The 21,283-nt window shown below is 45.0% G+C and overlaps 1 protein-coding gene across 3 annotated transcripts; it reads left to right on the top strand.

The window, feature by feature from the left end:
* The first annotated feature begins 3,317 nt into the window (after positions 1-3,317).
* On the top strand, positions 3,318-9,073 carry LOC125552819 (serine carboxypeptidase-like 51). 3 transcript variants are annotated; one of them, XR_007303801.2, is made up of 14 exons: positions 3,318-3,685; positions 4,470-4,563; positions 4,705-4,799; positions 4,883-4,990; positions 5,066-5,350; positions 5,455-5,522; positions 5,593-5,698; positions 6,935-7,071; positions 7,165-7,234; positions 7,318-7,421; positions 7,492-7,781; positions 7,882-8,264; positions 8,370-8,517; positions 8,618-9,073. XR_007303801.2 is itself a non-coding variant. In XM_048716508.2 (12 exons), exons 2-12 carry the CDS (start codon positions 4,470-4,472, stop codon positions 8,684-8,686), a joined length of 1,284 nt encoding a protein of 427 aa, XP_048572465.2. In that variant the 5' UTR covers positions 3,320-3,685; the 3' UTR covers positions 8,687-9,073. The 3 variants fall into 3 exon arrangements, 1 of the variants encoding a protein (XP_048572465.2); XR_015601621.1 differs by lacking the exon at positions 8,618-9,073 and having other exon boundaries at positions 7,882-7,997; positions 8,370-8,505; XM_048716508.2 differs by lacking the exons at positions 7,492-7,781; positions 7,882-8,264 and having other exon boundaries at positions 3,320-3,685.
* Positions 9,074-21,283: the final 12,210 nt, after the last annotated feature.

Genomic DNA, 21,283 nt, shown 5'->3' with positions numbered 1-21,283 from the left:
CGGAACATGTGGGCAACCAACTAGTATAGGGATGCAACCAACTGAGTAGAATTTTTTGCAACTAATCAATAACTACTCCAATCAACCATTGCATTGCACACATCTAGGGCACATCTACCAACAAACAAAAGGACTGGTAGAAGGCTGGTAGAAATCATGAACATTGTAGGTTGTTTAGTTGGCAACAAACGGTCCTGAACATATCTGAAACCCCTGCACCCGAACAACAAACAACAATGAGGACAAACGGGCGCACATCGGGCGCTATGGACGAGCATCTCGTGGTGCCTATCATACCCGTGCCCTTCCCCACCTACATCTATGTGCCATGAATCCCCACCACAACGGGGCGTGCTACCGAACAACAGGAGAACACTCAAACCAGAGGGGATAAGAGATGTGCAAAGTCGACCACAAAAGTGATACGGTTTGGCATTCGTTTTGAACCCTATGAAGGGGATGAAGGCTTCCCTCGCAGTCCGTCGCATCCGCGCAACTGCAACAACCCGCAACAATGGCGGTCCCCCGTCGAGACAAGAGAGAGGGAGGAGAAAGCAGAGCATACCTGCGACGCCGACCAGCACCAGCAACTCCGTGCAGACAACCACCCGCGACCCCCGCCGACGATTTGAGGACTCCGTCGGGCCTCACCCGTACCGCGACCCGTTCGGTGGAGAAGACGAAGGCGAAGAGAGGAATGGGGAGAGAGCACCGTCGGGAGGAATTTCAGGCACAAATTTCGAAACTGCCGCCCACGACCCCCACTCCTCCATCCCTCTATCTCTTACAGGTGGGCCACATCGCGTCCGGATGGAGACAAAACCGCCCACGACCGCGGACGGCACCAATCCGACCAGGTGCCACCTGGCCGTGCGGGGAGGGGGGGGATCCGCGGCGCGATCGTGCGTGCAGGACGCGGCCGCCGGTTGCCTCCGTTTAATGCGCGTGCACTTTTAAGGTTTTGGGATTTGTTGGGCCCCTTCCTCCATAAATCACGTGGCCGACATGAGTCTGTCTCCTATCTAGCTGCGTGGAAACCCATCTCACTTGCCCTGCCATGTCTTTCTATTTTCTATGAACTGCTGAGTGTTGAAATTAGGGGCGGAGCCAGGGGGGACGAGCAGCCCCCCCCCCCCCCAACGATCAACAATTTTAGTAGGAGCCACGAGTAATTACCAACGAGATTAAATCAATATACGTACTCGCCCCCCCCCCCCCCCCCCCCTATACTCGAATCCTGGCTCCGCCACTGTGTTGAATGGAGTGCACCATGTAGCAGGAGCATGTTCTCGTAAACCTGAACATGCTCTGGCTTTTTACATGAAGGAGCAAGTGCTATCACCAAGCAAAATTCATTTTCAAGGAATTTAGTGAGACTTTTAACTCATCCATTTATTCTGTTGTATAAACAGTGAACAGTTCATTTATTCAACAACTGTTTGTGATGTTAGTTACTTACGAATCAGTAGTACTCCCTCCGTTTCTAAATATTTGTCTTTCTAAAAATTTCAACAAATGACTACTTACGGAGCAAAATAAGTGAATCTACATTCTAAAATATGTTTATATACATCCGTATGTGGTAGTCCATTTAAAATCTCTAAAAAGATAAATATTTAGGACCAGAGGGAGTAGAAGTAGCATGGCAGCATGCATGAGGTGTAAAAGTTTGTTGGCAGCGTACGAGACTTGTGAACAAAACTATAGTATGAATCACGCAAGGAACACCTCAGCTTACAAATTCACACCAACCTCAACAATGGCATTCACCCAAAGAAAGTAAAACACTCTTTTCTCGAGAGGAAACGAGAGTTTTCACTCAATCATAGCAAACGAGTTTACATTGTTATTTTCAGTCACAGGATCAATAAACTTGGGTGCAGGCACAACCAAGATTCATCTATTCCTTGAGTTGTAGCCCAAGGCCAAGCAGCCAACACACCCGCTTCCCTGTTGCTCTCTTTCTCAACTACTATCGTCTCATATTTTTTGACACTAGTGTAGTGTCAAATAAACGTCTTATATTATAGGACGGAGGGAGTATCTGAAAACAGATTCAAAGAACTGACATTCACTTCTTTTTTGAATTTTGCATTTAGTAACACATGTTACTACAATTCTGAAGCTTGATTGACACGTCCAGAAGGATCATTGCTATTGCAATAAGCCCGAGTCATCTAAAAGAACTAGTGTGGTCACCACAATTGGCGGCAGTGGTCATCGAGATGTAGTGGACTCGTGGTCACCGTTGCAGTCGAAATGAAGTGGTTGCCTACCGCTATCTTCATCAGGTCGTCGCTGTCAGGATGCAGCCGCCGCAGGCCGCTGACGTGGCAGCCATCGACATGGATCTTCGTCCGAGGGTGTCGACATGACGGCCACCCACACGGCCTTTCCCTGGGACTCGTCGCAGGTTGTCTTGCCCCGTCATGGCAATCGTCCCCCTAGATGCGTATTTCGGCGTGGTGCCGTCGTCGGGGCGGCCGCTGGTAAGTGGGATTGGAAGGACCAAGCGATTTGGGGAGCTCTAGGAATTGGTGGACCTGCCTTGGCTTGGTGGATGGGGTGTTTAGAGGTGGGCGCTTTTCTGCAAAATTAGCGTGGACGCACAAACAAGCACCAGATTTTGATCGGACGGATGATGATGATGGGATGTAGGGATGCACAAACACAAGTGGATTAATAGGAGATGACACCTTTTTTTATACACATTTAACATTTTTTAAATACTTGTTCAACATTTTTTCAAATGCTTGATTAACATTTTTAGATACATGATAAAAAATGTCATCATTTTTTAATACATAGTCAACATTTTTTCTACACACATTTAACATTTTTCAAATGCTTGTTCAACACCTTTTCAAATACTTGATTAACATATTTATATACATGATAAAAAAATTCATTATTTTTAATTATGGTCAACATTTTTTTGATACACATTTAATTTTTTTTTCAAATGCTACCTTAACATTTGTCAAACAATTTTTCAGCATTTTTTAAAATGCTTTATTAACGTTTTTAAATACATGATCAAATTGTTTCATACACATTTTTGGTGCACATGATAAACATTTTCTCCATACACATTCAACAATTTTCAAATGTTTTATGTAGATTGATTTTTGTAATATATCTATTTATAATATTTTTAAGTACAAATAAAAGTAAAAAAAGGAATAAAGAAACGAAAACAAAAAACGTGAAAACAAAACAAAACAGAAAACGAGGTTATTTTTTCCGGCGCACCTGGCCGGCCCAACTCGGGGCACGCAACAACCTTCAGCCCCGCAGCCACAGCAACTCCCTTCTCTCTCAAAAGAAAAAAAAAGCCACAGCAACTCCCGAGCACGAGCAGAACACTCTTTGCCCTCGCACAGCAACTCCCGACCCCGACACCCAGCCGGCCAGCCGCCTCGCCGTCGCGGCGTCGCCGGTCGACGGCCGGAGCCCGGAGCCCAGTCGTCCAGGAGGCTCCCTCCAACCCTTCCCGGCTTCCCGCCCGGCCAACCTCCCGGTCCAGCCGCGCCCCTGCCCTGCGCGCGGCTGCGCCCCTGCCGTGCGCTCCCGCGGTTCCGGCGTCCCGCCTCCCCTCCCCGGCTTCCCTCCGTCATGGCCACCCCCCTGCAAAGCCCCACCACGGCGGCAACAAGTTACAAGCGAGCAAACTGACCAATTTAAGGTACCCAAATGCCTCAATTTCAGACTTAGGGTTTGCTTTTTTGCCCCAGTTTCCTGTACATGAACACATACATAATTCTGCACTGATATATATATGTATGTAAGATTATAATATGTGCAACAAAGAAATATGTCATTGTCAACCTTAAGCTATAAAAGAATTTATCAGCTCTAGTGCGATAAAGTCATTGTCAGCCTCAAATGAATTTGCAAAATTAGACATCGCCATCCTTTGGCCTATAATTTATACAATGCCTCTAGTCCAGAATAAAGATAATTTTTTGTCGACCATGCAAGGAATAGAACCACATGCACAAACAAGAAATATTAAAGGTTTAGCAGAATTTTTAGTACTGTAACCTTTTACCAAATGCAAATGCAAGCTGAATTTAATCTCCCTACTCCATGCATGTCCTGGGCAGAGAGCTGTTACCCATACCAAGACAATAAAAAAAAGTGAACAGTATTTTCTATTTTGTGCATGGGGACAGCATTCGAGATGTTCAATGCAACATCACTATTTTATTGCCTATATGGTGTGAGCATCAAGTAGGGTTATTTGGCAATGGAGGGGCTCATAACCATCACTAAACTACTTGTGCCATGCATGACTGCTCCCGCCATCTCCCCAAACAGTTCGCGCCATGCATTGTTTAATACACTGTGCACAGATCCCCATGAGTGATATCCAGAGATCAATGGTGTTGAGCGTAGGTTCGGGTGAACCATGGTCCCGTTCAACATTTTCATAGACTTAAAATTCAGTTATCTACATTTTGGTTCAGATGTGGCGAGCCGCTGTTCTGCTATGCTTCATTCTTCAAGGTGCCACTGTTGCTGCTGATAACGAGACATGGGGCTACGTTGAAATTCGTCACAGTAAGTATCCACTAATAATATCAATCTTTACATCATGTTGGGTCCTCTCATCCTTCCGTTTTGCCATTTACTACTATGAACAAATTTTTATTCCATTTGTCTGTTTTTGTGCATGAGTTTAACGGTAAGTTTTTGTTGCAGAGGCGCACCTATTTTGGTGGTACTACAAAAGCCCACATCGGGTGTCCTCGCCAGTAAAGCCATGGCCAACCATCCTCTGGTTGGAGGGCGGTCCGGTATGTAACTGGTCTCCTCTCACTGCCATTTTTTTCCTTGGTTGAGTACAAAGCATTAGTTGACCGTCGTCGTGTTCTTTCAGGGAGGGTCAGGCGTCGGGGGTGGCAACTTCCAGGGGATCGGGCCGCTGGATGTCAATCTGAAGCCACGCAACTCGACGTGGCTGCAGAAGGCTGATCTCATCTTCGTGGTAAAAGAGTTGTTCTAATTGCACGTACTATTTAAGGACATTGGCAGTGTAAGTAATGAGTATGTTGGAATGCAGGACTTACCAGTGGGTGTTGGGTATAGCTACGTGGAGGACCCAAGCGTGCTAGCTACGACGGACGTGCAAGTTGCCGCTGATGCCACCGAGCTCCTCAAGGCACTTACCAAGGAGATACCCACCTTGCACAGCAGCCCGTTGTTCCTTGTCGGCGAGTCCTATGGTGGCAAGCTTGCAGCGAAGATTGGAATCTCCGTGGCAAAGGCCATCCACGCCGGGGCCCTCAAGCTCACACTAGGGGGTGTGGTGCTTGGGGATAGCTGGATCTCACCAGATGATTTTGCGGTAATTAAATCATTTTAATCTGTTTGAGTCTCTCAATGATCAAAGCAGTTCCATTTTTTACGCAAAAAGCTTGATTTTCCCAACCAATGCTTTGATCCTTTCAGCTGTCATATGCGCAACTGTTGCGTGATGTATCGAGGCTGAGCGATGAAGCTGTTGCCCCTCTCAACAGGTAAAAATCTGCAACATGTTATTTGCCTCGATCTCCAATGGCATGCCCTGATCTGATATGTTGTTTGCAGAATGGCGGCAATTGTAAAAGAGCAGATAGCAGCCGGACAATTCACCACGGCGAAGATGACGTGGACGAATCTTGTTGATTTGATTGACCAGCAGAGTGATGGCGTGGTAAGTGCATAGTAATTAGTAACATAGGGTTTGTTTGGTTTGAATCTAGAGTTGCCCCATAAAATATTTGGCTAGCCAAAATATTGGTCAAGGTTTTGTGTGCCTATGAGTTGGCCAACTTTGACTAAAAAATGAAGCAGAGTTGGTAAGGAGCCATTGGCATACCAAACAGTTGCAACCAACCAAACGAAAACCAAAGTTGTGGTCATAACCAAAAATTTGGTAAGGTACATATTGGCTACAAAGCATGCCAAAACAGTACACAAGGTTCTCATTCCACTGTTTATTGCCCGCCAATAGAAGATCAGACATTTCGCCAATGTTAGTTTTCTTTTGCCTTCCCAAAAGGGTGCCTGCAACTATTCTGAGGTAACCAATCATCTTGCTAGATATCGACTTTTTCTCCATTGACAATTCTTCAGATGATTCCCTGTTTAAGCAACTTCCTTCCAGGTAAAATACTGCGCCATGTCAGGGAAGCACCACGAGGGGAACTATAAGCATTCAGAAAATCAGTGTGCCTAAAATAGCAGGCTCTTAAAACTTGCACAGAGTGACCCAGGACAACCTAGGATCCGCCAACCTCGCTGAGCCAAAAATGTTTGGTTGAAAGCCTCCATATCCCTGAAGCCTACACCTCCCCATTTCTTTGGCACAAAGAACTTCTCCTAGCTGGCCCAATGCACCTTGCGCTGTCCATTGCATAAGTCCCACCAGAATTTTTCCATAACATAAATACAGAAGTAAGCTGCTTGAGGAACTTAGTAAAAGAAGCACAGCTCGTGGTGTAGGCCAGAACGGCTTGTATTACAGATTTTACTAGGATCTCCTTTCCTTCCTTTGATAGCCTCTGACCCTTCCACCCTTGTACATCCCCCCAATCTCTTTCAGCAATATGCTCGAAAGCAACATCCTTGGACCTACCCACCATTGTTGGGAGGCCCAGATATCCTTTATTCACTGCTTCTATCAATACCGATAACAACTTTCAGATCCTCGTTGGAGTCTTCTTGCACGCCAGGCCCAAAATAAATAGAGGACTTTTGCAAGTTGACCTTTTGACCTGAGCTCATTTCATATCTGGTAAAACAGAGCCAGGAGATCATCTGGACCAGTAGACACAACTATGGATAGCATGTTGATGGCATGTTTGGTAGACATTTATTAGACTGTTCTCACAACAAAATATTAATACCATTCAGCTCAAATTGATAAAACATGCATGACTTTCTGCAGGATATGCTAAATTTCTTGCTTGATAAAGGCGAAGGCTCATCGACGAGCCAGGTGTTTCCGTCGACCCCCAACACCATTGACGGTCTCATGAATGGGGTCATTAAAGAAAAGTTGAAGGTTATTCCTAAGAACATAATGTGAGCATACTTTTCTTCTATATATTTTTTCTTTTTCACCCAAAATATCATCTTACTCAAATTGCCGTAATCTGATATCTGATTAAACTGCAGTTGGCAAGGAGTGGCTATTCAAGTTTTCGAAGCAATGAATGCCACCTACATGAAGCCAGCAATCGATGAGGTAAACAAAGCTCTAATGGATCTAATTTGTTGGCTGATGAAAATTTGTGGCGTTTGATATGTTATGCATGTTTACTTGGTTAGGTTGATCAATTGCTAGCATATGGAGTAAATGTGTCGGTTTACAATGGGCAATTCGATGTGATATGCTCGACAATCGGTGTAGAAGCTTGGGTCAAAAAACTCAAGTAAGGTTCCTATGTTTACCTTCCTCCCTGATGTTATTTTGATGTTTTCATTCCACCATTGCCAATGTAGCATACATAGCATGGGCTTCAAGGCAGAGTTACAGGGGCACGACAAGCTGTGCAGAGAGGTAGTCACGCCAAGACATAGCGGAGGAGTCACAGGGGTAGCCATGGACCAAAGATCTTGGAAGCTTGGAGGGGTAAATGCCGAGAGTGTTGCGAACCAGGGTGGCCTTCGGGCAGTGGAGGAACAAATGGTTTGTGGCTTTAGATACACAGGAGCACAAACCATTTCCAGCTGGAAACCCAAGGAAGGGGGGTGGAGGAGGCTAAACATTGTAAAACAAATTTCATAAGCAAGTAATTATTCTGGGTTTGAAGATCTTTGATGCCTAGACCACTGTATTTTTTTGGTTTGCAAACATCCCGCTACACTATAAGACATTTCGCCCCCGTACAGGTCTCCTCCACGGTCCAGAAGAAAGCACGTCGGATTGCGTCGAGCGCGTCAAAGCTTTTTGGGGGAGCTGAAAAACTGACATGAAGTAGGTGGCGAGGGAGTCGAAAACGAAGGAGGTGAGGGTTAGCCTAGCTGGCGGTGCAGAAGAGGAGCTTAGCCCTCCACCCTGTTTGATATTTGAAGCTATTAAAGAGAGAGGGAGTGTGTAGGCAGAGAGAGGGAGGCCGAGGTACGTTTGTGGGAAGGAGGACACAGACCAGCCCACCCATGCCTTGTGCATAAGAAGCGCTTCCACATAATGGCGTCATCCACGAGTCACACTCAGTAGTGAATGATGGACACTGTAACAGAACAAAGACGGGTCGATTAGTACCATAATGCATGTATGTAATATCTTAATTCAAAATCGTAGTGCACACTGTAGCATCGAAATACTCGCATATAGAGGTGCTTGTTTTCTAACCTTTTAACATGATCATGTTTTTCAGATGGGCTGGTCTGAAGAGTTTCTTGAGCACGCCAAGGCAGGCTTTGCGATACTGTGATTCTCCAGCACGCTGCCTCAACCCCGTGAAGGCATACGCTAGATCATACCAGAACCTGAACTTCTACTGGATCCTCGGAGCTGGACACAAGGTACGTGCCAACGTATACAACATTTCACTATTTGAAAGGTTAGTACATCTTATGTGCAAACTGAAGCGTAAGCTTGTGTCAATGCAAATCTTCTATATAGGTGCCTGTCGACAAGCCCGACGTTGCTTTAAGGATGATCAGCAGCATCGTTCAGTCACCTGACAGCTAGGAAGATATCCTCTGTATGTGGTATGTGCAGGTGAATTAGAGCAAGTCGCACTGTCAGCACAACTTGAGCAGTGAGAACTACCAGGTCATCGAACTTAATTGTTAGTCTAACTAATATCTAGCACATTCCCTAGACCCCATATAGTGTGGGATGGGGCTAACTTGAGCCTGAGATGTGACTCTCGCAAGAGTGCCTCCCTTCAACGTGCTTGCTGTGACAAGGTTATTTGGCCCTCCTAGTCCTAGCGTGAGGAGACCTCCTTGCTTTGCTGCTGTTGTGTTGATCCATTTGATTGGTTGCATGTTGGGTAAAGGGAGATCGAATGCCTGTGTGTTTATATGGTTTCTGAACCAAAAAGTAGATGGCTTGTTGTATCAGCCTTCTTTTCGTTGTTGTTGAGGGGAGTCACGTGTCTTGTGTTACAAGGCCCTATTTGGATTATCGTTTTCCTTTTAATTACCCCCCTAAAAAAATACTCCATCAGTTTCTAAATACAAGCCCTTTTAGAGATTTCAATACGGACTATATACGAATGTATGTAGACATATTTTAGAGTGTAGATTCACTCATTTTGCTGTATGTAGTGCATATTGGAATCTCTAAAAGGTCTAGTATATAGGAATGGGGGGAGTACACGTCTCAGCCCATCGTTTTGTTTCCGGCTGGAAATTACTTAGTTGGCTGGTAAGATCATAGTTCAAAAAAGCGCTAGACATTAATTGTGCGTTTTGCCGCCGCTTTGTGTTTTTTTGATCAAAGCGCATGCTTATGCGCTAGGCGTTTTGCTATCACCTAGAGCCTAGACGCACTTAAGTGCTTGCTTAGGCGCGTCTTTTTAAACTATAGGTAAGATACACCTCTAAGTTAAACACCTCCGTATTAAATTACACAGATCGTAAGCGCGCCCTAACTTGAGTTTTGAAGCAGCTGATCGCTAGTGTGCTCATCATGGCTGCATTTTCTGCAATTGGCGATGCTTAGCTATTCGAATTTATTTGCAGTAAAAAAAACAATTGGCAGTTTGCTTTGGTCAGAGAACATCTTCTGGACCATCCGTATGTTGCATGTGTATGAAAAGCTGCTTCTTTTTTCTTTAACCAGGAATATTTACCTCTATTTACAAGGAAAGTGTTTCGCTTTGACTTTATAGTACTGTAATAGACTGATGTTTAAGGTAGTTCAGTTCAAACGATGAGGATGTTTCATTTATATGCAGACATATTTCAGCTCTATTGAGCTTGTATGCTTGCATGTACCGAGCTTTTGCTTGATGTACACTACTTGGATCCGAATGATCCCCATGTCAAAGGGTTTAAACGAATGAACCAAACTGGCAGGCATCGGAAGGGATTAGAAGGGAAGGGGAGTGGATGGGCATCTAGCCCAGTGACAAGACCGCGGCCTTTGGTAGAGCCAAGTTCGAATAGTGTAGGTGGAATTTATTTTGCAGATTTAAAACTTTATGTCCCACATCTTCCTTCTTAATTAAAACTAGCGGATTAAAAACTCGATGTCCCACATCTTTCTTTCTTAATTAAAACTAGCTATGGTAGGACGTGGGACATCACTTCCTAGGAGTTACTAGCTACGGTAGGACGTGGGTCGCACAGCTTACTATATCTGGGAACTCTTTTTTACCAAGCTATAAGTAATCACTGTTGCTGCTACACACGCATAGCAACCTTTGATCAAGCGATATGATAACCGCGACATGGCTTCCTAGGAGTTAAGTTTGAAATGTATGATTAAGGAATGTAATGTTTATCAATGGTATCATCGTGCCACATGTTTACCATACTTCAATTTAGAAAAAATAAATCATGTTATGTTGGCCACCTGTTCCAGAGATCAGTTAGCGTGTGTTTGGTAGGCTCCCAATGTTTCTCCATGGATTACATATTTTTGTATGGATAGTGTTGGAAATATGAGCAATTTACCTAATGATTTTATTAACAGAAATACTAGATAAAGCATGACTAATATAATAGAAACAAAACAAGTCATGCGTTCGGACAGAGAGAAGGTAAAGAGCATCTGCATATATGAACTTGAACTAAATACATCTAGAACAAACACTAGATGAAGTTGCATATATGAAGTAGAACCTAACACATGTAGGACGGAAACTAGAACAAAGAACTGTGTTATGACATCTAACAGAAAGAGCAAGAACACGTACGGGACAACAGCAGTGGAAGTGCTGGACTTGGGGTCGGTGTCCTTACCTGCCATGTCGTCGAGGAGATCGTGGACGCTGGGGAAGAAGTCGTCGTCGGGGAAGTAGTCGTCGGCGACCGGATCGTCCGTGATGAAGCAGCCAGTAGTCGCGTTGAGCGCTCCCCAAAAATCTTATCACCCTTCTCCCATACAGGACTCAAAAGATGCGGTTTCGGAGGCCTACTGTCCCGACCTGCGGTGCACGCCGCAAGCCGGGATGGGGAAGATCGTAGCAGCAACGCAGTGCTCAGGAACTTGTGGCGAGAGGAGGAAGAGGTTCTGGTGCGTCTACTCTGGGAGGAGCGCGGCTTGGCTCATTCCCGCAACCCGCGGCGCGTCGTGACGAGGCATGGCGTGGCGTGGCGTGGCGTGGCGTGGCGGGCGGCGGAGGAGGAGCTGAAGGAAATATGCCCTAGAGGCAATAATAAAGTTATTATTTATTTCCTTATAATCATGATAAATGTTTATTATTCATGCTAGAATTGTATTAACCGGAAACATAATACATGTGTGAATACATAGACAAACAAAGTGTCACTAGTATGTCTCTACTTGACTAGCTCGTTAATCAAAGATGGTTATGTTTCCTAACCATGAACAATGAGTTGTTATTTGATTAACGGGATCACATCATTAAGAGAATGATCTGATTGACATGACCCATTCCATTAGCTTAGCACCCGATCGTTTAGTATGTTGCTATTGCTTTCTTCATGACTTATACATGTTCCTATAACTATGAGATTATGCAACTCCCGTTTACCGGAGGAACACTTTGGGTACTACCAAACGTCACAACGTAACTGGGTGATTATAAAGGAGTACTACAGGTGTCTCCAAAGGTACATGTTGGGTTGGCGTATTTCGAGATTAGGTTTTGTCACTCCGATTGTCGGAGAGGTATCTCTGGGCCCTCTCGGTAATGCACATCACTTAAGCTTGCAAGCATTGCAACTAAATGAGTTAGTTGCGGGATGATGTATTACAGAACGAGTAAAGAGACTTGCCGGCAACGAGATTGAACTAGGTATTGGAATACCGACGATCGAATCTCGGGCAAGTAACATACCGATGACAAAGGGAACGACGTATGTTGTTATGCGGTCTGACCGATAAAGATCTTCGTAGAATATGTAGGAGCCAATATGGGCATCCAGGTCCCGCTATTGGTTATTGACTGGAGACATGTCTCGGTCATGTCTACATTGTTCTTGAACCCGTAGGGTCCGCACGCTTAAGGTTACGATGACAGTTATATTATGAGTTTATGCATTTTGATGTACCGAAGGTTGTTCGGAGTCCCGGATGTGATTACGGACATGACGAGGAGTCTCGAAATGGTCGAGACATAAGTATTGATATATTGGAAGCCTATGTTTGGATACCGGAAGTGTTCCGGGTGAAATCGGGATTTTACCGGAGTACCGGGAGGTTACCGGAACCCCCCGGGAGCTATATGGGCCATGATGGGCCTTAGTGGAAAAGAGAAGAGGCAGCCCTACATGGGCCCCGCGCCCCTCCCCTCCCTTGGTCCGAATTGGACAAGGAGAGGGGGCCGGCCCCTCTCTCTCTTTTCCCCCCTCCACAAGTCCTATTCCAACTAGGATTGGGGGGGGGAATCCTACTCCCAGAGGGAGTAGGACTCTCCTGGCGCGCCCTATGTGGCCGGCCAGCCTCCCCCCTTTGGTCCTTTATATACTGAGGCAGAGGCACCCTACAGACACACAAGTTGATCCACGTGATCTTTTCCTTAGCCGTGTGCGGCGCCCCCAGCCACCATAGTCCTCGATAATACTGTAGCGGAGTTTAGGCGAAGCCCTGCTGCTGTAGTGCATCAAGATCGTCACCACGCCGTCGTGCTGACGGAACTCTTCCCCGACACTTTGCTGGTTCGGAGTCCAGGGATCGTCATCGAGCTGAACGTGTGCTAGAACTCGGAGGTGCCGTAGTTACGGTGCTTGATCGGTCGGATCGTGAAGACGTACGACTACATCAACCAAACGCTTCCGTTGTCGATCTACTAGGTATGTAGATCACACTCCCCCCTCTCGTTGCTATGCATCACATGATCTTGCGTGTGCGTAGGAATTTTTTTGAAATTACTACGTTCCCCAACAGTGGCATCCGAGCCTAGGTTTTATATGTTGATGTTATATGCACGAGTAGAACACAAGTGAGTTGTGGGTGATATAAGTCATACTGCCTACCAGCATGTCATATTTTGGTTCGGCGGTATTGTTGGATGAAGCGGCCCAGACCGACATTACGCGTACGCTTACGCGAGACCGGTTCTCCCGACGTGCTTTGCACAGAGGTGGCTTGTGGGTGCCAGTTTCTCCAACTTTAGTTGAACCAAGTGTGGCTACGCCCGGTCCTTGCGAAGGTTAAAACGGAGTCAAATTGACAAACTATCGTTGTGGTTTTGATGCGTAGGTGAGATTGGTTCTTACTTAAGCCCGTAGCAGCCACGTAAAACTTGCAACAACAAAGTAGAGGACGTCTAACTTGTTTTTGCAGGGCATGTTGTGATGTGATATGGTCAAGACATGATGCTGAATTTTATTGTATGAGATGATCATGTTTTGTAACCGAGTTATCAGCAACCGGCAGGAGCCATATGGTTGTCGCTTTATTGTATGCAATGCAATCGCGATGTAATGCTTTACTTTATCACTAAACGGTAGCGATAGTCGTGGAAGCACAAGCTTGGCGAGACGACAACGATGCTACGATGGAGATCAAGGTGTCACACCGGTGACGATGGTGTTCACGACGGTGCTTCAGAGATGGAGATCACAAGCACAAGATGATGATGGCCATATCATATCACTTATATTGATTGCATGTGATGTTTATCTTTTATGCATCTTATCTTGCTTTGATTGACGGTAGCATTATAAGATGATCTCTCACTAATTATCAAGAAGTGTTCTCCCTGAGTATGCACCGTTGCGAAAGTTCTTCGTGCTGAGACACCACGTGATGATCGGATGTGATAGGTTCTACGTTCAAATACAACGGGTGCAAAATAGTTGCACACGCGGAATACTCAGGTTATACTTGACGAGCCAAGCATATACAGATATGGCCTCGGAACACGGAGACCGAAAGGTCGAGTGTGAATCTAGATATGATCAACATAATGATGTTCACCAATGAAACTACTCCATCTCACGTGATGATCGGACATGGTTTAGTTGATTTGGATCACGTAATCACTTAGAGGATTAGAGGGATGTCTATCTAAGTGGGAGTTCTTTAAGTAAATTAACTGAACTTAAATTTATCATGAAACTTAGTACCTGATAAGTATCTTGCTCGTTTATGCTTGTTTGTAGATAGATGGCTCGTGCTGTTGTTCCGTTGAATTTTAATGCATTCCTTGAGAAAGCAAAGTTGAAAGATGATGGTAGCAATTACACGGACTGGGTCCGTAACTTGAGGATTATCCTCATTGCTGCACAGAAGAATTACGTCCTGGAAGCACCGCTGGGTGCCAAGCCTGCTGCAGGAGCAACGCCGGATGTTATGAACGTCTGGTAGAGCAAAGCTGATGACTACTCGATAGTTCAGTGTGCCATGCTTTACGGCTTAGAATCGGGACTTCAACGACGTTTTGAACGTCATGGAGCATATGAGATGTTCCAAGAGTTGAAGTTAATATTTCAAGCAAATGCCCGGATTGAGAGATATGAAGTCTCCAATAAGTTCTATAGCTGCAAGATGGAGGAGAACAGTTCTGTCAGTGAGCATATACTCAAAATGTCTGGGTATAATAATCACTTGATTCAATTGGGAGTTAATCTTCCAGATGATTGAGTCATTGACAGAATTCTCCAATCACTGCCACCAAGCTACAAGAGCTTCGTGATGAACTATAATATGCAAGGGATGAACAAGACTATTCCCGAGCTCTTCGCGATGCTAAAAGCTATGGAGGTAGAAATCAAGAAGGAGCATCAAGTGTTGATGGTCAACAAGACCACTAGTTTCAAGAAAAAGGGCAAAGGGAAGAAGAAGGGGAACTTCAAAAAGAACGGCAAGCAAGTTGCTACTCAAGAGAAGAAACCCAAACCTGGACCTAAGCCTGAAACTGAGTGCTTCTATTGCTAGCAGACTGGTCACTGGAAGCGGAACTGCCCCAAGTATTTGGCGGATAAGAAGGATGGCAAGGTGAACAAAGGTATATGTGATATACATGTTATTGATGTGTACCTTACTAATGCTCGCAGTAGCACCTGGGTATTTGATACTGGTTCTGTTGCTAATATTTGCAACTCGAAACAGGGACTACGGATCAAGCGAAGATTGGTTAAGGACGAGGTGACGATGCGCGTGGGAAACGGTTCCAAAGTCGATGTGATCGCAGTCGGCACGCTACCTCTACATCTACCTTCGGGATTAATATTAGACCTAAATAATTGTTATTTGGTGCCAGCGTTAAGCATGAACATTATATCTGGATCTTGTTTGATGTGAGACGGTTATTCATTTAAATCAGAGAATAATGGTTGTTCTATTTTTATGAGTAATATCTTTTATGGTCATGCGCCCTTGAAGAGTGGTCTATTCTTGTTGAATCTCGATAGTAGTAACACACATATTCATAATGTTGAAGCCAAAAGATGCAGAGTTGATAATGATAGTGCAACTTATTTGTGGCACTGCCGTTTAGGTCATATCGGTGTAAAGCGCATGAAGAAACTCCATACTGATGGACTTTTGGAACCACTTGATTATGAATCACTTGGTACTTGCGAACCGTGCCTCATGGGCAAGATGACCAAAACACCGTTCTCCGGTACTATGGAGAGAGCAACAGATTTGTTGGAAATCATACATACAGATGTATGTGGTCCGATGAATATTGAGGCTCGTGGCGGATATCGTTATTTTCTCACCTTCACAGATGACTTAAGCAGATATGGGTATATCTACTTAATGAAACATAAGTCTGAAACATTTGAAAAGTTCAAAGAATTTCAGAGTGAAGATGAAAATCATCGTAACAAGAAAATAAAGTTTCTACGATCTGATCGTGGAGGAGAATATTTGAGTTACGAGTTTGGTGTACATTTGAAAAATTGTGGAATAGTTTCGCAACTCACGCCACCCGGAACACCACAGCGTAATGGTGTGTCCGAACGTCGTAATCGTACTTTACTAGATATGGTGCGATCTATGATGTCTCTTACTGATTTACCGCTATCGTTTTGGGGATACGCTCTAGAGACAGGTGCATTCATGTTAAATAGGGCACCATCAAAATCCGTTGAGACGACGCCTTATGAACTGTGGTTTGGCAAGAAACCAAAATTGTCGTTTCTAAAAGTTTGGGGCTGCGATGCTTATGTGAAAAAGCTTCAACCTGATAAGCTCGAACCCAAATCGGAGAAATGTGTCTTCATAGGATATCCAAAGGAAACTATTGGATACACCTTCTATCAAAGATCCGAAGGCAAGACTTTTGTTGCTAAATTCGGAAACTTTCTGGAGAAGGAGTTTCTCTCGAAAGAAGTGAGTGGGAGGAAAGTAGAACTTGACGAGGTAACTGTACCTACTCCCTTATTGGAAAGTAGTACATCACAGAAAACTGTTTCTGCGACACCTACACCAGTTAGCGAGGAAGCTAATGATGATGATCATGAAACTTCAGAACAAGATACTACTGAACCTCGTAGATCAACCAGAGTAAGATCCGCGCCAGAGTGGTACGGTAATCCTGTTCTGGAAGTCATGCTACTAGATCATGATGAACCTACGAACTATGAAGAAGCGATGGTGAGCCCAGATTCCGCAAAGTGGCTTGAAGCCATGAAATCTGAGATGGGATCCATGTATGAGAACAAAGTGTGGACTTTGGTTGACTTGCCCGATGATCGGCAAGCAATTGAGAATAAAGGGATCTTCAAGAAGAAGACTGACGCTGACGGTAATATTACTGTCTACAAAGCTCGACTTATCGCAAAAGGTTTTCGGCAAGTTCAAGGGATTGACTACGATGAGACCTTCTCACCCGTAGCGATGCTTAAGTCTGTCCGAATCATGTTAGCAATTGTCGCATTTTATGATTATGAAATTTGGCAGATGGATGTCAAAACTGCATTCCTGAATGGATTTCTGGAAGAAGAGTTGTATATGATGCAACCAGAAGGTTTTGTCGATCCAAAGGGAGCTAACAAAGTGTGCAAGCTCCAATGATCCATTTATGGACTGGTTCAAGCCTCTCGGAGTTGGAATAAACATTTTGATAGTGTGATCAAAGCATTTGGTTTTATACAGACTTTTGGAGAAGCCTGTATTTACAAGAAAGTGAGTGGGAGCTCTGTAGCATTTCTAATATTATATGTAGATGACATATTGTTGATTGGAAATGATATAGAATTTCTGGATAGCATAAAGGGATACTTGAATAAAAGTTTTTCTATGAAAGACCTCGGTGAAGCTGCTTACATATTAGGCATTAAGATCTATAGAGATAGATCAAGACGCTTAATTGGACTTTCACAAACCACATACCTTGACAAAATTTTGAAGAAGTTCAAAATGGATCAAGCAAAGAAAGGGTTCTTGCCTGTGTTACAAGGTGTGAAGTTGAGTAAGACTCAATGCCCGACCACTGCAGAAGATAGAGAGAATATGAAAGATGTTCCCTATGCATCAGCCATAGGATCTATCATGTATGCAATGCTGTGTACCAGACCTGATGTGTGCCTTGCTATAAGTCTAGCAGGGAGGTACCAAAGTAATCCAGGAGTGGATCACTGGACAGCGGTCAAGAACATCCTGAAATACCTGAAAAGGACTAAGGATATGCTTCTCGTATATGGAGGTGACAAAGAGCTCATCATAAAAGGTTACGTTGATGCAAGCTTTGACACTGATCCGGACGATTCTAAATCGCAAACCGGATACGTGTTTACATTAAACGGTGGGGCTGTAAGTTGGTGCAGTTCTAAACAAAGCGTTGTAGCGGGATCTACATGTGAAGCGGAGTACATAGCTGCTTCGGAAGCAGCAAATGAAGGAGTCTGGATGAAGGAGTTCATATCCGATCTAGGTGTCATACCTAGTGCATCGGGTCCAATGAAAATCTTTTGTGACAATACTGGTGCAATTGCCTTGGCAAAGGAATCCAGATTTCACAAGAGAACCAAGCACATCAAGAGACGCTTCAATTCCATCCGGGATCTAGTCTAGGTGGGAGACATAGAGATTTGCAAGATACATACGGATCTGAATATTGCAGACCCGTTGACTAAGCCTCTTCCACGAGCAAAACATGATCAGCACCAAGGCTCCATGGGTGTTAGAATCATTACTGTGTAATCTAGATTATTGACTCTAGTGCAAGTGGGAGACTGAAGGAAATATGCCCTAGAGGCAATAATAAAGTTATTATTTATTTCCTTATAATAATGATAAATGTTTATTATTCATGCTAGAATTGTATTAAGCGGAAACATAATACATGTGTGAATACATAGACAAACAAAGTGTCACTAGTATGCCTCTACTTGACTAGCTCGTTAATCAAAGATGGTTATGTTTCCTAACCATGAACAATGAGTTGTTATTTGATTAACGGGATCACATCATTAAGAGAATGATCTAATTGACATGACCCATTCCATTAGCTTAGCACCCGATCGTTTAGTATGTTGCTATTGCTTTCTTCATGACTTATACATGTTCCTATAACTATGAGATTATGCAACTCCCGTTTACCGGAGGAACACTTTGGGTACTACCAAATGTCACAACGTAACTGGGTGATTATAAAGGAGTACTACAGGTGTCTCCAAAGGTACATGTTGGGTTGGCGTATTTCGAGATTAGGTTTTGTCACTTCGATTGTCGGAGAGGTATCTCTGGGCCCTCTCGGTAATGCACATCACTTAAGCCTTGCAAGCATTGCAACTAAATGAGTTAGTTGCGGGATGATGTATTACAGAACGAGTAAAGAGACTTGCCGGCAACGAGATTGAACTAGGTATTGGAATACCGACGATCGAATCTCGGGCAAGTAACATACCGATGACAAAGGGAACGACGTATGTTGTTATGCGGTCTGACCGATAAAGATCTTCGTAGAATATGTAGGAGCCAATATGGGCATCCAGGTCCCGCTATTGGTTATTGACTGGAGACATGTCTCGGTCATGTCTACATTGTTCTCGAACCCGTAGGGTCCGCACGCTTAAGGTTACGATGACAGTTATATTATGAGTTTATGCATTTTGATGTACCGAAGGTTGTTCGGAGTCCCGGATGTGATAACGGACATGACGAGGAGTCTCGAAATGGTCGAGACATAAGTATTGATATATTGGAAGCCTATGTTTGGATATCGGAAGTGTTCCGGGTGAAATCGGGATTTTACCGGAGTACCGGGAGGTTACCGGAACCCCCCGGGAGCTATATGGGCCATGATGGGCCTGTTGGAAATATTCCCTAGAGGCAATAATAAAAGCATTATTATTATATTTCCTTGTTCATGATAATTGTCTTTATTCATGCTATATTTGTGTTATCCGGAAATCGTAATACATGTGTGAATAACAGACACCAACATGTCCCTAGTAAGCCTCTAGTTGACTAGCTCGTTGATCAATAGATTGTCATGGTTTCCTGACTATGGACATTGGATGTCATTGATAATGAGATCACATCATTAGGAGAATGATGTGATGGACAAGACCCAATCCTAAACATAGCACAAGATCGTATAGTTCGTTTGCTAGAGTTTTCCAATGTCAAGTATCTTTTCCTTAGACCATGAGATCGTGTAACTCCCGGATACCGTAGGAGTGCTTTGGGTATACCAAACGTCACAACGTAACTGGGTGACTATAAAGGTAGACTACGGGTATCTCCGAAAGTGTCTGTTGGGTTGACATGGATCAAGACTGGGATTTGTCACTCCGTATGACGGAGAGGTATCGCTGGGCCCACTCGGTAATGCATTATCATAATGAGCTCAAAGTGACCAAGTGTCTGGTCACGGGATCATGCATTACGGTACGAGTAAAGTGACTTGCCGGTAACGAGATTGAACGAGGTATTGGGATACCGACGATCGAATCTCGGGCAAGTAACATATCGATTGACAAAGGGAATTGCATACGGGGTTGATTGAATCCTCGACATCGTGGTTCATCCGATGAGATCATCGTGGAGCATGTGGGAGCCAACATGGGTATCCAGATCCCGCTGTTTGTTATTGACCGGAGAGTCGTCTCGGTCATGTCTGCCTGTCTCCCAAACCCGTAGGGTCTACACACTTAAGGTTCGGTGACGCTAGGGTTGTGAAGATATGTATATGCAGTAACCCGAATGTTGTTCGGAGTCCCGGATGTGATCCCGGACGTCACGAGGAGTTCTGGAATGGTCCGGAGGTAAAGAATTATATATAGGAAGTGCTGTTTCGGCCATCGGGACAAGTTTCGGGGTCACCGGTATTGTACCGGGACCACCGGAAGGGTCCCGGGGGTCCACCGGGTGGGGCCACCTATCCCGGAGGGCCCCATGGGCTGAAGTGGGAGGGAACCCAGCCCATAGTGGGCTGGGGCACCACCCCCCAAGGGCCCATGCGCCTAGGGTTGGGGGGGGAAACCCTAGAGGGGGCGCCCCCTTGCTTGGGGGGCAAGCCCCCCACCCTTGGCCGCCGCCCCCCTAGTAGATTCCATCTACTAGGGCCGGCGCCCCCCCCCTTGGCACCCCTATATATAGTGGGGGAGAGGAGGGACTTCATACCCCAGCCCCTGGCGCCTCCCTCTCTCCCCGTTACGTCTCTCCCTCGTAGTATAGGCGAAGCCCTGCTACCGTGACGCCCTGCATCCACCACCACGCCGTCGTGCTGCTGGATCTTCGTCAACCTCTCCTTTCCCCTTGCTGGATCAAGAAGGAGGAGACGTCTCCCGTCCCGTACGTGTGTTGAACGCGGAGGTGCCGTCCGTTCGGCGCTTGGTCATCGGTGATTTGAATCACGTCATGTTCGACTACATCATCACCGTCCTTTGAACGCTTCCGCGCGTGATCTACAAAGGTATGTAGATGCATCCGATGTCTCGTTGCTAGATGAACTCCTAGATGGATCTTGGTGAAACAAGTAGGAAAATTTTTGTTTTCTGCAACGTTCCCCAACAGTGGCATCATGAGCTAGGTCTATGCGTAGTTCTTCTTGCGCGAGTAGAACACAATTTGTTGTGGGCGTAGATTTGTCAACTTTCTTGCCGCTACTAGTCTTATCTTGCTTCAGCGGCATTGTGGGATGAAGCGGCCCGGACCAACCTTACACGTACGCTTACGTGAGACCGGTTCCACCGACTAACATGCACTAGTTGCATAAGGTGGCTGGCGGGTGTCCGTCTCTCCCAC

This window comes from Triticum urartu, chromosome 4A (genome assembly GCF_056163025.1).
Source record: "Triticum urartu cultivar PI428250 chromosome 4A, HENAU_Tu73, whole genome shotgun sequence".
Taxonomy (NCBI): Eukaryota; Viridiplantae; Streptophyta; class Magnoliopsida; order Poales; family Poaceae; genus Triticum; species Triticum urartu.
The sequence above is the reverse complement of the archived record's forward strand: the minus strand, read 5'-3'. Positions and strand labels throughout refer to the sequence as shown.